We start from the raw sequence: 20,394 nt of genomic DNA on the forward strand, positions 1-20,394 counted from the left end.
TTACTAGGACAGCTGCAGTAGCTTTCTAAACTGTCTGCCTGTATCTCATTCTGTGCTCTTCACCCCCACTCCAGCCAATTGTCTTCATCAAAGTTAAGTAATCTTTTCAAAGTATGTATTAGATTATCTCACTCCCTTTGCTCAGAAAACTCCTGGACGTCCCATTGCAGTTAGAATGAAAATCCAAGGTCTTTACCATGGCTTACCAAGTGGTACTTGACTTGGCCCCCAGCTACCTCTTCCATCTTCTTTCCTACCGTCTCTCATTTATCCACGGGATTTCAATCACATTGGCCTTCTTTCTGCCCCACATATCCATCTCACTTTTCTCTCTCTCTCTGGATCTTATACTTGTTCCCTTTGGATATCTTTTCTTTCATATGTTTTCTATGTTTTGGCTTTTCATTCTTTTTTTTTTTTTTTTTTTTTTTGAGATGGAGTCTCGCTCTGTCACCCGGGCTAGAGTGCAGTGGTGTGATCTCGGCTCACTGCAACCTCCACCTCCCAGGTTCAAGGGATTCTCCTGCCTCAGCCTCCCAAGTAGCTGGAACTACAGGCACGTGCCACCACGCCCGGCTAATTTTTTATTTTTAGTAGAGACGGGGTTTCACCATCTTGGCCAGGCTGGTCTCAAACTCCTGACCTTGTGATCCACCCGCCTTGGCCTCCCAAAGTGCTGGGATTACAGGCTTGAGCCACCGCGCCCGGCTTGGCTTTTCATTCTTTAGGTACAGCTCAAATGGCTACCCCCTCAGAGATGTCATTCAGACTTCCCAATCTAAAGTATAGCTTATCTGCTCCATCATTTTCTATCACATTACTTTTTATTTCCTTTATAACATTTATCATAATGTAAAATTATCTTATTTATGTGTTTAGTGCCTATCTTTATTCCCTAAATGTGGTATCCTTGAAGGAAGACATTGTATCTATACCTGACATTTCCTGAAACACATTAGGGACTCAATAAATGTGTGTGGCTGGCCCGAAACAGAAGTGAGGAGAGAAAGAAACCATCTTGTTACAGTTGGTTATAGATTTGCTTGATGTCAATATGCATGTCATTTGAGCCATATTTTACAATAAAGAATAAAATAGTAACTCTACAAACAACTGAAGAAAGGAGTATTTTTTTAGTTTATTTTAATGGCCTTTAAATTTTTGGTGACTTTTACATTTGGAAAATTACATAAGGTAAATTATTTGTAGAGATTACAAAGTTAACCATCCATATGATTGCACTTTTACTATAAGGAGATGCCACACAGTTCTCTGCCCTTGATGACCTCATATTATTTTGCTGTAAGCAAAAGCAAATGACAAAAGATGAATATGAAGAAAATGTTGTATAAATAATTGCCACTCAAAAGTCATTCTTTAATTCCTGACAAATTTTGGATCTAAACTCAATGAGGACAAATTTGTGTAAGGATAAATGTATCAACTTATCACAGATGATGGAGAGTGACTTTAAGCAAATCATTTCTCTTCTCTGGTCTTCAGTTTCTTGATCTGTAAATTGAAAGACTCAGTCTAGTTGGACCTCTGATACTCCTTCTTCACTGCAAGATTGCATGATTTTATGAGGTACATGAATCATTTCACATATAAGTAAAAAATTAATTTACACTGTCGCACATATTCCAGTTTAACAAAATGAAATTATAATTGATATAATAAAAAGTAACTCATTTGATAAATCCCCTATATATGTTCTCATACTTTCAAAATTGATATTTTATTTTCTTTTGATTCTGGAAAACAAATTAAAGTCAATTCTGAATATAATGGTAAAATGAATCACAATTCAGTTATTAAGAAAAATTATATATTAGCCTTTTAGCCATTTTTATTTTTCTTTTTTTTTTTTTTTTTTTTTTTTGAGACAGGGTCTCACTCTGTCGCCCAGGCTGGAGTGCAGTGGTGGCGCAATCACAAATCATCACAGCCTCGACCTGCTGGGCTCAAGCAATCCTCCCACCTCAGCCTCCTGAATAGTTGGGACTACAGGTGTACGCCACCATGCCTAGTTAATTTTTGTATTTTTTTGAACACAGATTTAGTCATGTTTCCCAGGCTGCCCTCAAACTACTGGGCTCAAGCAATCCGCCTATCTTGGCCTCCCAAAGTGCTAGGATCATAGGCATAAGGCACTACACCCAGCCTCTTCCTATCTCTTACATTAATTTAAAAGATTAATAAATGCAAGGACAGTGTTTTAGCTATAACAAAATATTAATAAAGACATTTATATTTTTATATATAATAAAACAATTAGTTTACCAACAATCAAAATAAAGATATCCCGAAGCCACAGATAAGAATAGCCTGCAGTTGTCTTTATGTTCCTTTGTATAATTCCTTTTCTTTCAGAGTCTAGTCTTGGATATAATCCAATTGTGATAAGAAGTCACTCGAGTATAGACACCTGGCTTATTCTTTTTACCACATTCATCACCCCAGCTTACTATTCCAACAAGATGCCAGATATTTCTGGAATCAGGGTAAGCTAGTGGTCCACCAGAATCATTCTAGAAGAAGAAAAGAAAAAAATGTTTCTTGTCTTAACAAAAACTTTCCTTTTACCTGTCCTGTGGAGTTGTCAATACCTCCTGAGCACTGAAACCAGTTCACTCTCTTTGGGCTTAGAACTCTGAAACCCTTAAGATTTTTTTTAAACACAAGACAGCTACAAACCAGAGTATATGGCCTAAAACTGCCAAATGTTGACTTGAGCAAACCAGAGTTTGACTTATATAATGAGTGCAGCTTGAATATGGAGAAGGTGACTTAGCTACTTGCACTGAGCTTAAGTCTCTATGATGAAGCCTTTGAGGAACGAGTAGCATAGGCACATGCCCAGACTCCTGATGCATCTCTGGATAAAGAGAAGACAACATTCTAGGCCTGCAGGTTGCCTGGAAAGTAGGACAAAATTCACCTTGCAAACATCTTCTAAGTATTATTCTTTGTATGAATTCCTAGATTGGAAACTTCACGAGGGCAGGAGTGTGTTCACCTCCACATCCCTAGCATGTAGGCTAGTGTCTGGTACATAAATGGGATTAACATACTAATAGATTTTAGTGTATTGAAATACAAAGTTACTATGTCAATATCACTAACACAAAAAAAAAATTTATGTGGATAAAAACTTCCATTTGATTAACTGTTTGGGAGAAAACAATTGGTTAATGTAACTAGACATACCTGACATGCATCAGCTTCTCCTGACATAAATCCAGCACATAACATTGTATCAGTCACAAAGCCAGAGTATGCATACGGGGCATTGCAAATTTTGTTGTCAATAATCTTCAAAAAGGCTTCTTGAAGTATCACTGGAAATGAACCTAAAAGCAATAAGTACTGCATATTATGCAGATCTTAGACTTTGCTGGGACAAAGAGTATTTACAGGATAAAGCAGATTCTCTTGGTCACCAAGAGTCAGGCCAGTCCCAGGTTAGATTAGTCTCTTTCAGGTGTTTGTAATTGTTGGCTGCCTAACATAATTTCAATTTTTCCAATTCCTATTCCTAGAGATATTTTAGAAAGTGAAGACAATTTGACATCATGCTTTTTGTCCTACCACTTGGTTTTCTTTTCAGTATATTTACTGATTGATTAATGGCATGAGGGGATGATTGATTGATTAAACAGTTATTCCCATGCAGCTATTATGATTTTATAAAAAAACTTACCATTCATGTTAAGTGTTCCCCATCCTGTAACAACAACACTGTCATTTTCTGAGAGCTTCATTTTGGCTTCAGGAAGACAAATCCTGCGAACGTACTTCGTAAAAGAAACTTCTTCAGCAAGCTGCACAAGGGCAATATCATCATGAAGCCCAGGACTGCTATAATTTTCATGAAAAATAATGTTTTGGACTTTCCGTGTCATATATGGTTTATTTACTACAATTCCAAAGTTGACAGTCCAATCTTTTGAATTATTTTTCCTAGAGGACACAATGTAATTAGAATACACTCAGTTTCTGGGTCACAACAGTGTTCGTAGTGGTGATTATCTCACAAATTTAAGGCATGAGGTTTCCAAACAACACTATAACCCACTGAAATTCTATTTGGAAAAATATCTTTGACATGGAGCTGTTGTAAATGTTGCAGTCACATAAAAATAATGCTGAGGACTCTGACTTGTCAGATTTCTGCCGATCCTTTCAAGTAGAGTCACTGATGTTTTCCCCTGCTTCTTCAGTTCCATCCAGTTTCTAAACATTTAATTTGGTCAGGAATCACATAAGCATCCTCAATCCCATAAGTGGATGGGGTCCAAAATTAGTCTTATTGCCACATACCCTCGGTTTCAATAGCTACTTTTTTGACCCTCACCCTTCTACCACCCTCAAGTAGGCCCTAATGTCTATTGTTACCTTCCTTGTATCCATATGTACTCAATGTTTAGCTCTCACTTATAAGGGAGAACTGTGGTATTTAATTTTCTGTTCCAGCGTTAATTCATTTAGTTAGGATAATAGCCTGCAACTGCATCCATGTTCCTGCAAAGTCCATGATTTTATTCTTTTTTATGGCTGCATAGTATTCCATGGGGTATATTATCCACATTTTCTTTATCCAGTTCACCATTGCTGGACATCTAGGTTGAATTAATGTTTTTGCTATTGTAAATACAGCTGTGGTGTACATACAAGTGCATATGTCTTTTTCGTAGAACAATTTATCTTCCTTTGGATATACTCAATTTTTGGGTCCAGGTTAAATTTTACATCAGATGGATATGCTGTCTTTCTTCTTCAAATTTCCATAGTACTTACTATCTTTGTAATACATGTTATGTTTACAACACTATGCAGCCTTGTACTTTTAATATATGACATTTAAATTTTTTCAACTAGATTATAAATTTCTGGATGGCAAGACAAGGAAGCACCTAGTAACTGGAGTCAGACATACTTAAATTCACATTCAATTTCTATTATTTAAGAGCTAGGCTGGGCATGGCGGCTCATGCCTATAATCCCAGCAATTTGGGAGGCTGAGGCAGGCGGGTCACCCGAGGTCAGGAGTTCAAGACCAGTCTGACTAAAACAAAAACAAAAACAAAACAAAACAAAAAAGGCCAGTCCGACTAACATGGTAAAACCCAATCTCTACTAAAAATACAAGAATTAGCTGGACACGGTGGCACGTGCCTGTAATCCCAGCTACTCAGGAGGCTGAGGCAGGAGAATCATTTGAACCCAGGAGGGAGAGGTTGCAGTGAGCTGAGATCGCGCCATTGCACTCCAGCCTGGGCAACAGAGTGAGACTACATCTCAAAAAACAAACAAACAAACAAACAAAAGAGCTGAGTGATCTTAGGCAAGATTTGTCACCTTTCCTGAGTGAGCCTTGGTTTCCTCGTCTTCAAATAGTTTAAACTATACCTTCCATACAGAATTGAATGTTGTGATTAAATGAAATGATGTTAAGTAAAGCACTTAATGTCAGGCCAAGGTACCTATTTGGAAAATGTTAATACTTCCATTCGCTTTTCTCTCCTTCCCTAATTTAAATGCTTTTCCTGCTCTTTAATTATGCAGGTGATCGTAAATGTTCTATATGATTGTAAATTTTATATGGTCTTGGTGAACCTTGACACAGTAAGTTAACCCCTACATACTATCCAAAATAGTTTTGCACCCAGCATCCTTCATTTAGTCAAATGTTCAAACTTACTTAGCAAAGCAGTGAGCTGCAGATAATAGCCACCTGCTGCTGATCAGAGAGGCTCCACAGTAGTGATGGCCTTTCCATTGCATGCTGGCCTGCCATGGCCATGCCCCCAAAAGGGCATTTTTTCCATTCACAATTCTGTTGTCAGTTATGATACTGTTGGCTAGTTGTCTCCCACAACCTAGAGAAAGGATTAATTTACACAAGAGCAGGTATCTTTGATTATGCATTATAAAAAATATATCATTAAAAATTACTTGAAACCTTCAGTGATTGTTCAACATCTTCTAATTGATGATGTTTCTTTCCTACAAGATATTCCTGTGTTGGTTCTGTATTCTATCTTGGTTTGAGTGGTTCTTACTTATTCTCTTTTCCAGCCTCAAACATCTTTCAACCACTATCTTTTGTTGTGTCTATGTGTTACAACTCTTGTCTCTAAGCAGATTCTTGAAGGTGGAGACTTTGCCTCATTGGTGTCTACATCTTGCATAGAATATGCACTGCTGTCTGTAAGACACCATGTGAACAAAAGATACTCCATAAATATCCATGGAGTGAATGAATGCATGAATGTACCTTGTGGACAACATGATACTCTAAAGAGAATGTATTTAAAAGATGTAACCGGACAGTGATGTGCTCCCATTAGGCCCAGCTAATTGGGAGGCTGAGGCAGGAGGATTACTTGAGCCCAAGAGTTCCAGGCTAGTCCACTATAATTGCACCTGTGAATTGCACTACAGCCCACACAACACAGCAACATCCCACCTCTAAAGCAAAAAATAATAATAATGTTTAAGATGCAGAACTGTTTTTATCTTTAATAAATATATTTTATATAGCCAGGTTTTATATTTTCTTCTTATCCTAAATTGTCATTTCCTTCAGTCTTTCTCATTTTAACATATTTAAATATGACACTTTTCACTCACAATTTTATTATTTGGAATCAATTCTTATTTAACTTTTTATATATGTTTAAATAAATGTTAAAATTAATAGACCACTGTTTTTCAAAGAGAAATTCTAAGTCGATATCTAGTATATCCAGTAATTTGGAAAGTGTGTTATGGGATTTCCACATGATATATTTCAAATATTTTTAATAGAAAAATAATGAGAAAATACCTGTGAGTTCATCAAATTTATAATAAAAAGGTCCTTAACTTACAGTTGTTGGTAAGCATTTCAGAAGCAGCCTTGCTGATTTCTGAAAGTGAAACACAAAACAAAATATAAAATTGACCAAATACCACCAAGCAATTGACTTCAACCTAAGAACATAAATGCTAACTTTCCTAACCCAATATTGTCCAACATTTAACTATTTGGAGTAGTTCAGGTATTTTCAGCCCCTCTGACTCTTATTTGTTATATTACAGCCATCTCTCCATATCTCTGCTAGGTAGCCTAGAAAAAGAGAAAAAGGAATAAAAAACAAAAATCAGTCTTATGATTATTGAAGTAAAATATTCAGTGCTGTAAGAAGCTGGCACCCTTACAAATATTTTTAAGAGATCTTGGCAGGGATTTCTTCCCCATGATAATTCTCTTTACTCTGAAATGCCGAGAATTATATATATTTTAAGGAAAAATGTGCCAATTAAAATTATACTTCATCGGGCCTATCCTGCTTTTTAGGGAAATCTCCTTACTAAGAATGAATCATGAAATTTTGAGAACTTAAATTTAAATCTTTGTCCTATTGATAAAAGACTTCAGAGAGAAGGAGAAGAGGAGGAAGCTAAAGAAACACCAGAAAATGATGACTATACTCTATGGGACACAGAAAGAGAGTAAACAATGTATCCCTCTTTCCCAAAAGCTACTCACAGAAAAATTTTATTGCTCTTTTGAAAAGTTATACCTCAGGTTCACTTCTTACTAGTGATTCACTGGTAACAGGATCTTTATTGTGTGGCAAAGGAGCAGTAACTGGCAGATGTTGCTGGCCTTTCAAGTCCTCAAGGACGCTAGGATTAATAGTCTGGCTGCAAGAACCATGAAACTGGACTCTGAAACCACGTGCTTATCACCTAGCTGGCCTTTTAACAATCAAAGTGACAGTTTCAAGACCTTTGCAGAACCTTCACGATCTTTACAAACTTCACTTTCTGTAAGGAGGCAAAATCTTAACATTTTCTTCCCTTATTTTCTAGGGAATTTTCCAGACAATTTTTTTTTCTTTAAAAGTGGTATTACTCCAGTTTTCTCACAAGAATCGGTAAGAACTCGCATCCCCAACATTGTTCTTACTCCTGCAGTCTCCTTACTGAAACACCAAGAAAGCCCTAAATCTGCTTTCTGTCATGAGATCCTGGCAAAAGTAGGGAGAAGAAAAGAAAAATACTTTGCCTGGGCTCCGTGGCTCACGCCTGTAATCCCAGCACTCTGGGAGGCCGAGGCGAGCGGATCACAAGGTCAAGAGATTGAGACCAGCCTGACTAACATGATAAAACCCCCTCTCTACCAAAAATACAAAAAAATTAGCCAGGCATGGTGGCAGACGCCTGTAGTACCAGACTGAGGTGGAGAATTGCTTGAACCTGGGAGGCAGAGGTTGCAGTGAGCCGAGATCGTGCCGTTGCACTCCAGCCTGGGCAACAGAGCAAGACTCCATCTCAAAAAAAAAAAAAAAAGATACTTCAGTTAGAACCCTTCACCCCCTTTCCCATGCATAATAGCCAAACCCTTCCAAACTTACATCCATGCTTGCAATGTAACCCTCATTCCTATCATTCTTGAGACAATGATTCCTTAGCACTGCCCTTTCCACTACCAAGTCATTGCTAGGGGTGACGGAGTTAGGTACGCATATTTTTTTCCCAAATTACTAAAACTCTTAGTTCACTTTTTAGTACTTTAAAAAAAAAATACAGAAAAAAACCTATGTAATAGAAAATAATGGAAATAAGTCAAATACCCTTGAGTTTAATGGAAGTGGGAACTGCGTTCCAGGATGCCATGTTGTTTTTCAACATCTGATGTAATATAGCCTTGATTTTAGTCCTCATGCTAACTCTCTCTGCTGGAGGAAACTTGAATTTCAGCTGTAACTGTACAGTTGAACCATTGGCATTAGGCCTAGAAACAACAGACATTTTTTAATGTACTGTTTCTTGATCTTTTAGAGGTTTTGTGAACATATTAAATTTCACACATTTTAATTATCACATTTTCTTTACATATATTAAAGAAAAATATACAGATACTATCTAAACATGTATAAAATGCAAAGATACGTAAAAAATCTTCTAGTATGTCTAGTCCAGACATACTATTCAAGGAAGAAAATATAGACCACAAACTAAAATCAGAATATTTCAAACACATACAGGAAACGGAATACTGGCCAAGACATGATTGGCATGAAGTCTTACTATAATACAATAAAAACCAGTGCTCTCATACAGAATTTCTCTAATAACTTCATTTTAGAGAAAGAGATCAATGAGAAAGTAAAGGTAGGGCAGGGAAGCATTCAAAACATAATTTCCAGCATGTGTTTAGAAGCCAGTGCTAAACTTCTTCCCATGGTTTTTTTATACATAACCAGTATGCCCACAACAGATTTATGCAATGAGAAAGCTCAGAAAGAGAATTCTAAAGCATGAAGAACATCTCGATTATATATTCAGTACACTATTTTTATTAATCAGGAAAAGAGATTACTTCATTTTGGAAGACTTTCAAACCAAACCATATCAATCAGAATTTTTGAAAATATCCATAATTTCACTTTCAAATAATCATGATCAATTATAGGGTCTTTGAAGGTTTTTGTTTATCTGTAGGTAAGTAGGTTGGTTAGGTCAGCTGGATTTTTTGTTTGTTTTGTTTTGAGAGTTCAGAATTCTCCAGAATAGATATTAACAATTACCAATTACAAGTGAGCTCTACCCTCATTACTCTTCCCCCATACACCATACCTTCCTCCCTGCATCCCTCCCTACCACCACTATCTTCAGGCATCCTTCATAGGTATGTCTATACAGATGTTATCTTAAAATATTGTCTTTGTTCCAAAGTCATTGCAAAAATGAAAATTATTAAGGAAACTAAATAGGATGTTTTTAGGGAAGGTATGGGCTAAAAACAAACCAGTTGAATTATTTGTTTTCCATGGAGTTATAATTATCTTTCATCATAACAGTCAGTTAGGACTGACCACCACCAATAACCTTATAATTCTTTTGCAGGTATGAAGATTAAAGATTTGTGTATAACGACTCTTGCCTAGAACAGAAATTTGCTAGATACAGTGATACTTTCATTCATGGAGAACTTGATTTTTCTTTTTCTTTTTCTTTTTTCTGTTTCCTTCGTTCCTTCCTTTCTTTCTGTTCCTTTGTTTCTGTTTTTCTTTATGTTTGTTTTTTGGTGTTATTGTTATCTAAAATCAAGGTTGTATGATATATCACCTACTTTCCTTTCATAAAATCTTGAATGAACTTGTACTTACAGAAGTTTGATGACCTCAGATTTGATATATTCCTTATATATACTGGAATTTTGAAATGCATTTAACATCTGACAAGAGAAAAAAAGAGTCACCATATATATTTCAATCAAATTTATGATAAAATTAACTTTAAAAATCTCTGATTTACCTTAGTCTCAATATCTTTGCTTAGATTTGTGCTGGCTTGTGAAGCTACATTTTCACAATTGTCATTGTACGTGACTCCAGAAATATGAAAATCACCTTGATAATAGTAAGTCTTCTCTGCAAAATTAAGGAAAAAAAAAAACCTCAATGAATTTTAAAGTGGAAAGTGACTTTAAAGCAATTTATACCTCTGCCTCAACATTCAACCCAGCTTTAGAAATAATCCATTTATACCTCTGCCGCAACATTTATACCTCTGCCTTAACCATTTATACCTCTACCTCAACATTCAACCCAAGTTTAGAAAAAATCCAAGGGAGGGAGAAAAATAAAAGGAGAGGAGTGAACAATAGTTTATTCCAGAAATGGCAAATCCATATCGTTCATTCAATGACCCCACCTTTCCCTTTATGTGATAATAGACATTACTGTCCTGCCAAGTCCAGATATACCCTCAGCACCCTTCTCAAAACAGCAATGCCCACAATCACTAACAATCCACCTGAGTATGCACTAGAGATAAAACATCTTTTACATGTATAGTCTAAACTCAGCCTAGCAATTACCCAATTAATCTTTCTAAGCAATTTTAATACAGGAAACATACAAGCATCAGTTATCCTTCACTTTCTGGATGATATACCCTGTCTTGCACCCTTTTGCATGCCCTTTGCCTGCTGGCCTGGTTTCTATTCCTTGATGTTATTCCTGGAGGACTCCATAGTGCCATTATTATATTATTAGTAGTAGTAGTAGTAGTAGTAGTAGTAGTATACTTTAAGTTCTGGGATACATGTGCAGAACGTGCAGATTTGTCACGTAGGTTTACACGTGCCATGGTGGTTTGCTGCACCCATCAACCTGTCACCTACATTAGGTATTTATCCTAATGCTATCCCTCCCCTAGACCCCCACCTCCCGACAGGCCCCGGTGTCTGATGTTCCCCTCCCTGTGTCCATGTGTTTTCATTGTTCAATTCCCACTTATGAGTGAGAACATGCGGTGTTTGATTTTCTGTTCCTGTGTTAGTTTGCTGAGAATGATGGTTTCCAGCTTCATCCATGTCCCTGCAAAGGATATGGACTCATCCTTTTTGTAGCTGACTAGTACTCCATGGTGTATAAGTGCCATATTTTCTTTATCCAGTCTATCATTGATGGGCATTTGGGTTGGTTCCAAGTCTTTGCTATTGTGAACAGTGCTGCAATAAACATAAGGGTGCATATATCTTTATAGGAGAATGATTTATAATCCTTTGGGTATATACCCAGTAATGGGATTGCTGGGTCAAATGGTATTTCTGGTTCTAGATCCTTAAGGAATCACCTCACTGTCTTCCACAATGGTTGAACTAATTTACTCTCCCACCAACAGTGTAAAAGCATGGTGCCCTTTTATTTCTCTACAGCATATGATAGGTGGTGCTTGCTGTGTGTCACAAGGTCTCATATCTCCATCTTTTCCTTTCCCCAAATATAAACTGTTTCACCTGGTACATTAGGTCACCACAATTTAAAACAGGACAAATCTTTTAAAAATAGGAACTGCCCAGATGTGGTGGATTATACCTATAGTCCTAGCACTTTTTGAAGTCGAGGTGGGAGGATTGCTTGAGTCCAGGAGTTCAAGACCAGCCTGGGCAACATAGTGAGACCCTGACTCTACAAAAAATTTTTAAAATTACCAGGCATGGTGGCACATGCCTGTAGTCATGCTACTGAGGAGGCTAAAGTGGGAGAATTGCTTGAGCCCAGGAGTTCAAGGCTACAGTGAGCTGTGATTGCACCACTGCACTCCAGACTTGGTGACAGAGTGAGACCCCCATCTCAAAAAAAACAGGAACTAACATGAAACAATGCCCTGTTTTGTTTAAGTAATTAGCCATTCCTGTATTTTGAGAGCACTTGTGCTTTTGATCCACCTTTACCATACACCATGTAGTCGCTAAGTGACTGAAAAGTATGATCTCCTGAGCTGAAATAATTTGTTACCCTATAAGTTAGAAATAACTTTAAAATAAAATAAAATAAAATAAAATAAAAACTGGTTTCCTATATTTCCATAGATTCCTATATTTTTCCTTATGGTAACCAGTACATACAAAAGCCCCAATGCCAAAGTCTGTCTGAGAAGTTTCCTGAAAAGACAAATGCATATGAAGCTAGAGGAGCTAGTTCCAGCCCCATCACAAATCAGCTGTGCTGTCTTGGTGTATTTAACCCGCTGGGATTTTCTTTATTAATTACAAAAACTAAATTGGAGCCTGGTGCGGTGGTTCACGACTGTTATCCCAGAACTTTGGAGGCAGAGGCGGAAGGATTACTTGAGGTCAGGAGTTCAAGACCAGCCTAGCCAACATGGTGAAACCCCATCTCTACGAAAAAAAAAAAAAAAAAAAGAAAAAATTAACTGGGAGTGTTGGTGCATGCCTGTAGTCCCAGCTACTTGGCAGGATGAGGCAGGAGAATCGTTTGAATCTGGGAGGTGGAGGTGGCAGTTAGCTGAAATCGTGCCACTGCATTCCAGCCTTGGCAATAGAGTGAGACTCCATCTCCAAAAAACAAAAAAACAAAAACAAACAAAAACTAAATTACAATAAACTCTAACACCCTCTTCTTTCTACTATTTTATCATTTTGTCTGTGAAGTTTGTCACCAAATGAATTAAAGTAAATAATTAGAATCTGCTAACTTTGTGTTACACCCAGAATGCTGAACCAGGGTATTTACAAGTAGTTAGATTAATTTGTCAAAAGTCTCATACATCATGCCCAGATTCCAAGAAACCATTATGGTTAGATTTCTGATTCCAGTTATGATTTTACTGGAGAATTCTATCAGTTCAAGGTACCATTTTACAATTAATTTTCACTTGATTATTATTATGGATTGAATTGTGTCCTCTCCAAAATTCGTATGTTGAAGCCCTAAACACCAATGTAACTGTATTTGGAGACATGATCTTTAAGGGGGAATTATGGTTAAATGACGTCATAAGGTTGAGACATGAATCCAATAGGACTAGTCTCCTTATAAGAAAAGAAAGAGAGACCACATCTCTCTCTCGTGCATGCTCTCTCTCTCTCTCTCTCTCTCTCACTCACTCACTTCATGCCATCTCCCAAAATACACACAGAGGAAAGGCCACAGGAAGGCACAGTAAGAATCCAGCTATTTGCAAGCCAGAAAAGAGGTCTCCTCGGAAACCAACCAGCATATTGGTCTTAAAAGTCCAGTCTCCAGGATTGTGAAAAATGTCTGTTGTTTAACCTAGCCAGTCTGTGGATTTTGATATGGCAGCTTGAGCTAATATAATTATTTAGATAAACTGAATGGAAGTCTATTCCATATTCTATACTGTGGTCAGTGATTTTCAGTTTTACAGACATAGAAACATTAATCTTTACATGGTAAACTGCCCTCCATTTCAAAGTTTATAAAGTCTTTTTTCTTAAGATAGACATTATTTTATTACTTCTCTAAAACACTGTTTTATACTAATAGATTGTAACACCACCTATATATCATAATCACTACAGACTTTCCAAAAGGCATGCATGGGTAGGTCCTGCCCTGGTCCAGCTGAATCAGCTAACCTAAGGGTAGGCCCTAGGGAATAAACACTACTTCAAAAGCGCTCGACAGCTGATTCTGAGAAGAAGGTAGGGTTTGGAACTATTAGATAAACTATCTGAAGAATTATGAAATTGGTTATACATGTGTATATAATCTTTTGGAAATAACATTGTTAAGTAAAACGGTTGAGAAAGAGATGAACCAAAGTCATTCTAGAATAATGATCTTCATGAAATACTTATTTCTGAGTTAATCGAAAAAGTGGAAACTCAAAAGTTTAAAAAAAAATTGATTGAGAAATAATAGATGTATTTAGACAGGGAAACTAATTTCATACTACTTCAATGAGGGATTACAATAGCTGCCAATCAGCTAATTTCATACCACTTAAATGAAAGATTACAATATCTGTTATCCAGCTTAAGTTGTTCTCAATATTAACAAATATTATATTCGTTCCTAAGCCAGAGTCCTAGAGCAAAAACCCATCTTTCAAACTGACTTCAAACAACTTTTACCGCAGAGTTTGTATCCATTTTTACTTCACAAGGAGTGCAGTTCAAGTAATTCAACTTTAAGCAATTTAAGCTACTCTAGCCTTATATCTGAAATAGTAGGTGGTTGACCATGTAGAGGCATTCAAGGGTGAATTCTCGTCCCATGCACCTCCTGCTCCAGCCAGGGTGCTGTAGTTCCCCTTTGCACCACTCCTTTCCATTAAGACACTGCTTCCCCAGGAAAGGGGACCTGTTAAGATGCAAAGTGTATATTGAAAAACTGGATTTATTCACAAGGGCTTGATTTTGAAAACTCAGAGTGCTGTCTTTAAGGAAATTTTGTGAAGAACGTTATTTTTTAATGAGTAGAGGGAAAGAAAATTTCATGGATAGATATGGCAGACAGGAGATTGAGCACCCATTATCCTTCTGAAAGACAAGTCTTAAGAGGACTGAGGAGAAACAAAGGAAAAGAAGCCAGGTTGAAAGAAAAAAATGTCATTTTTGCTAAGTCAGCCAAAATTTGTTGACATTGCATTATTGTATAGGGTTACATATTTCAGAGATATAAAGCTCAGAAAAATCATGATAAAGTGGTATAATTACTTAAACTATTAAGTATATTAATATGCTACTTAAAAGCTTGTGATATCAAGCAAGTCATTTTACTTTTCTGAGCCCCAGTCTACTGTATGTGAAAATAAGGATAGTGGTAAAATCTGTCATCCCTAGCTCACAGGATTATTGGGAAGATAAAGTGGAACAATGGATGTCAAGTTTATTTTCAAACATTAAATAACTACACAAGTTTAAGGACTTATTTTTCAGAAAGGTAAAAATAAATTGGAAACTAAGCTTTGTGAGTATACTGTTAATAAAAGTTTTAAAACTAAAACCATGTTTGTGCAAACATTTAGCCATTCAACCATGGTTGACTATCTACTATTAAAAGAGTTATTTGTAGATTTGTAGATTTTTCATTGTTACTTATTCATCATATCTTAATAACCAATAGCAGAATTGAGCCAAGAAGAGAAGGAATCTCTAAAGTGTGAGATGTATTTACTACAGGATGTAACAATTCAACTACAAGCCTACTATAAGCTCCTTTAATGACAAGGAATATTGACATCAAAGCATTGAACATTTGTCTTGCTCCTGCCCCCATAGTTGGTGATATAATTTACAAGGAGGCCTCTGATTCAAAAAATTTTATAAACTTCTGTATTATAATAAACTGTGTTGAAATAAAATAGTAAGTAAATAAGAAAACTCCCAAGAAGAAATTTAATGTTCATGGTTTTTTTTTCAATTTTTAAAACTAAAAGATTTATAGCAAGGATGAAAATTGAAAATAATCTATACTGACCAACTGCCAGAAAATGAACAAGAAGACCAATAGTTACTCCCAAGATTGCTGCCACTCCAAGAAACGTAAAGATCGTAGTCCACAGTGGCCAAGATCTTTGGGAAGATATGCTGTGCCTATGAAAGAGGAAAGAATTGGTTCAAATCAGATAATAACAATCAAAATCTACCTGCCTCTCCTTCAACTCATAGTACATGAATTGTAATTTATACATTGGTCCTTTATGTTACTTGAAAACCTAGAAACCTCAAATGCCTCAAAGAGGATAGACCATAATGCTCATTCACTTAACAAATCATTATTGAGCCCAGGTTAGCTACTGGAAATATATCGATAAGCAAAATAGACATGATTTCTGTCCTCATGTTGCCAAAGAGAAATTGACTTGCTTTTTTAAAAAACTGAAGCAGGTTGCAAAACATTAGTTGTAGTCTGATTGTATTTTTGTAAACTACAGCCATATCATGCACAGGGACATATAAAGACTTATAGACACAATTAAATACATAATATAACAAGTTTTCATTATAGGTTTGATAAATGCAGATGGAAACACCATGATGTCAACTGCAGTAATCTCTATGTAATAAAATTATAGATTTTTTGTTTACTTTTAACTTAACTATATTTTCTAATTTTTCCTTTTTTTATTTTCTTTCTTTTTTTTTTTTTCTTTTTTGAGACAGAGCCTCACTCTGTCACCCACGCTGGAGTGCAGTAGTACAATCTCAGCTCACTGCAACCTCTGCCCCACTGGATTCAAGTGATCCTCCCACCTCAGCCTCCTGAATATCTGGAACCACAGGGGTGCACCACCCTACCCAGCTATTTTTTTTTGTATCTTTTTAATAGAGTCAGTGGTCTCACCATGTTGCCCAGGCTAGTCTCAAACTGCTAAGCTCAAGCGATCTGCCCATCTTGGCCTCCCAAAGTGTTGGAATTACAAGCATGAGCCACCACCCCTGGCCTATTTTCTATAATGTTTCTCCAACAAATGTAAATTATTTGCATAATATAAATTAATAGATCAGTTAGTTGTTTTATCATCAAAGTCAATCAATTAGATGAAAGAGAATTAGAAAATATGGTGGTTCTGCATCATACAGATAAAGCAGTGTATGGTTACAGTTACATTGTATGGCCACATTAAGCTTAATCTACATGAAGTTTGAACCCTAGTTATTTTTCATATCTTGAGAGATTATGTTATATAATTGTCCATTGGAGGAAGGGCTGTAACATAAACATTCATGATTTCAAATTCAAAACATCCTCAGCTGCTTCTTCAATCTCTATTCTGTATCATTCTAAATAAACCTTGCAAAAGAGAAGAGTTTGCAATCAGGGAACATATTTGGTGAATTACATATTTCCTGTGAATATGTGAACCTTTTCATTCTCATCCCATCCAGGACCAACTGACTTTTAGGTAGATACATCTTTGTTTCTGTTTTTTTAGCATTACCTTATACAACTGTGCAACTCCACCTAAACTTGTTTCCTTTTCACTCTGTTCTACATTCTTAATCCTACCTCTTCCTTATACCTCTTTATCTCTTTTGATGACTTGTTAATTAGTGTTTCCCAGAACCAACATTGTCAAAGCTCTTCAAAGAAACTCCTTCTTTCAGACACATTTCATGTAGTTTTTCATACCAGAATTCTGTTGTTTAATATCAGCCTCAGATAAAAAAGCCTACTCAGGCATAGCATTTTTAATACAGTATTTATAACTTTATTAATATTTGATAACATGTTTCTTTTAATGACTATAAAAGTGCACTGTGACAGTAAGGTCTTAAGTTTGTTTTGCATTAGCTAGTTATAACAGTCTGGTAGCTCAGGCTTTCTGAGAATAAATAAACCTTTTTCCATAGAAAACTTTAAATCATTAGGGTGAGAATTGTGCATAAGGAGCAGAGAAGTGTAATGATCAAATGGGTAATGGCCTCTATCTTCACTTTCTCCTGGAACTTTGGAAAAAAGAGAGTCTACAAAAGGAAGTCATTTGAAAATTTATGAAGTTTTGAGAACCTGCAGTTTGCTGGTTGCTAATTCAAAATCTATATTGGAAAGTACATTATTCCAAAATCTATAATGGCATTCATATTTTTCATTATTCCTAAGAAAACCTATTAATATTAGAAAATTTGATTTCAATTACATTACTAGAGAACAGAAATGGTAGTGTTTTTATGAGTGATTATAAAAGAAATCTTATGCCTCATTTCCTTAAGATTTCAGGTCAATTATATATTTATATTCTTTCCCAGTAAGCAAAATTTTGCTGAATTATTATTTTTCTTTTTAACTTTTGAAAACTTTCCCAGAGATGTCAAAGGGCCTGTAGACCTCAGACAATAGCGTGTTTCTTGACAGTGTCCAGAAATAAAAACTGAATTATAAAAAGCAATCAATTAACAAAAAACTAGAACCCACTTAATGGCAACTTGCTAAACTTTGCAGACTTACTCTCCCCAGTGAAATCCCCTTTACCTGTACATAATGTTCTGATGTTGTGGCAGTATCAGGTATAATGGTGGTAATGATGATGATGAAGATAACGATAACAGTGATGATGCTGGTAATAGTGATGATAAAAGTTAGAATCTTCTGATGTAGCTTTTGACTTATGTGCTACATCTAGTGTTGCAGCTTGGTTTTTATGGGCTGGGAAAGATGTAGCGAACAACTAAGATGAAACTTGTCTGACTAGTGTTAATGACAGTCGTATTTCTATAGTTTTAAGATAGGAGTCACCCCAAGAATGACAAATTTCCTTGACTTGGCGATTCAGAAAAAATTACAGTCCAGTTTGGTCACCTAAGATGTACAACCAGGAAATAGCTTTGGAGTATATAGGGATAATCCTCACTCTGTATTTTACCAATTCCATTATACTACCTTGTCCCTTCTCAATTGAAACTAACTATAACTAGTTAAAAGTTTCCAATAAATGTCTTTCTACAATATGTCAATTTTAATATGGCAAATATTGCCATCATTCTCACGCAGATGAAATTCTATTTCATTGTGGCTTGCATTTGCTTTTCCTTAATTACCTGTGAGAATAATCATTTCACATATTTTGAGGGAATTTGTATTTTCACTTTTGAGAATCCTGTTCATAAGTTTAGCTTTTCGTCAACAGGCAGCAGATGGTAAAAACAAAATGGGTTGCTAATCTTTTTTTCTTATAGTTATATGTGAGTTCCTTATATGATCTGGATATTAATATACTAGATATTAACCTGTTATGTTCACCTATTTATTAATTACTTGTCCCCAGGGTGCAGCTTAACATTTCATTATGTAAAGAGATTTCAGTTCTTTAAAAACTTTAAGAATCAATTTACTTTTGTAATGACATGAAATGATAATTTAATTTTATATTGTATTAATTTGGAATTATTTTTTCTTACTAATGACCTGTTTTCCAAGTCTTTTTTATGGCAGAGTTCATCTTTTCTCTACGGATGTGTAAGGCCTCCTATGCCATATACAAAGCCTGCGTGTTTCTTAACTCTCTATTCTGGTCTATTGGTCTATTTACCTTATCTTCTGTCAATACTAAATAGTTTTAGTTACTATAGATCAGGAGTCAGCAAGCATTTTCTGTAAAGCACTAGACAGTAAACGTTTGAGGCTCTGTAGGCCATATGGTCTTCATTCCAACTGTTAAATTTTGCCACTGCAACACAAAAACAGCCAAAAATGCTAAGTAAAAAAATGCAGGTCGGGCGCAGTGGCTCACGCCTGCAATCCCAGCACTTTGGGAGGCCGAGGCGGGTGGATCACGAAGTCAGGGGACCGAGACCATCCTAGTTAACACGGTGAAACCCCGTCTCTACTAAAAATACAAAAAATTAGCTGGGCGTGGTGGCGGGCGCCTGTAGTCCCAGCTACTCGTGAGGCTGGGGCAGGAGAATGGGGTGAACCCGGGAGGCGGAGCTTGCAGTGAGCAGAGATCTTGCCACTGCACTCCAGCCTGGGTGACAGAGCGAGACTCCGTCTCAAAAAAAAAAAAAAAAAAAAAAAAAATGCATGCAGTCATGGCTGTTTTCCAGTATTTACTTATGAAAGCAAGTGGTGAGCCAGGTCCATGCGTTGTAGTTTTCCAACCCCTGCTACAGATTACAGTAGGTCATGATTTCTGAGAGCATATGTTTTCTCAAACACTTCTTCAAATTTATATTGGTAATTCTTCACCTTCTATTCTGCCATATGCTTACTGGATCAGCTTATTAATTCCCATTATTAAGTCCCAAGAAGATAATTTGAGATTTTGAGACTTCGATAGAAATTTTGTTTATCTCACAGAATAGTTTGGAAACATTCAACATCTTATATTGTTAACTGTTTATCAGCATGACACATCTTTCTATTTATTCATTAATTTTGTTTTGTCATTTTACTCATAAAGTGATATAAGGCACATCTTTTTATATTTATTCCTTTGTTTGAAGTTTTTCTCATAGTCATTAATATTTTTCCTATTAAATTTTCTGATTATTTATTGCTAGTGTATAGGAACGTTACTGATTGGTATTAGTAGGTAGCATGCCCAGCAAATTTTAGTTACTTTTAAAATTAATAGCTGTCTTTAGATTCTTTGAATTTTCTATATGGATGATTATGT

The 20,394-nt window shown here is 36.1% G+C and overlaps 1 protein-coding gene across 1 annotated transcript; it reads right to left on the reverse strand.

Moving 5' to 3' along the window:
• Positions 1 to 1,114: 1,114 nt before the first annotated feature.
• On the reverse strand, positions 1,115 to 18,394 carry LOC126955137 (transmembrane protease serine 11B). The gene is made up of 10 exons (XM_050791417.1): positions 18,252 to 18,394; positions 15,756 to 15,871; positions 10,315 to 10,430; positions 10,167 to 10,234; positions 8,628 to 8,788; positions 6,876 to 6,914; positions 5,705 to 5,882; positions 3,704 to 3,963; positions 3,211 to 3,353; positions 1,115 to 2,531 (listed from the first exon to the last, which is right to left on the reverse strand). The coding sequence occupies exons 1-10, from the start codon at positions 18,257 to 18,259 to the stop codon at positions 2,370 to 2,372; spliced, it is 1,251 nt and encodes a 416-aa protein (XP_050647374.1). The 5' UTR covers positions 18,260 to 18,394; the 3' UTR covers positions 1,115 to 2,369.
• Between the last annotated feature and the right edge of the window lie 2,000 nt (positions 18,395 to 20,394).

Source organism: Macaca thibetana, chromosome 5, assembly GCF_024542745.1.
Source record: "Macaca thibetana thibetana isolate TM-01 chromosome 5, ASM2454274v1, whole genome shotgun sequence".
In the NCBI taxonomy this organism is placed as follows: Eukaryota; Metazoa; Chordata; class Mammalia; order Primates; family Cercopithecidae; genus Macaca; species Macaca thibetana.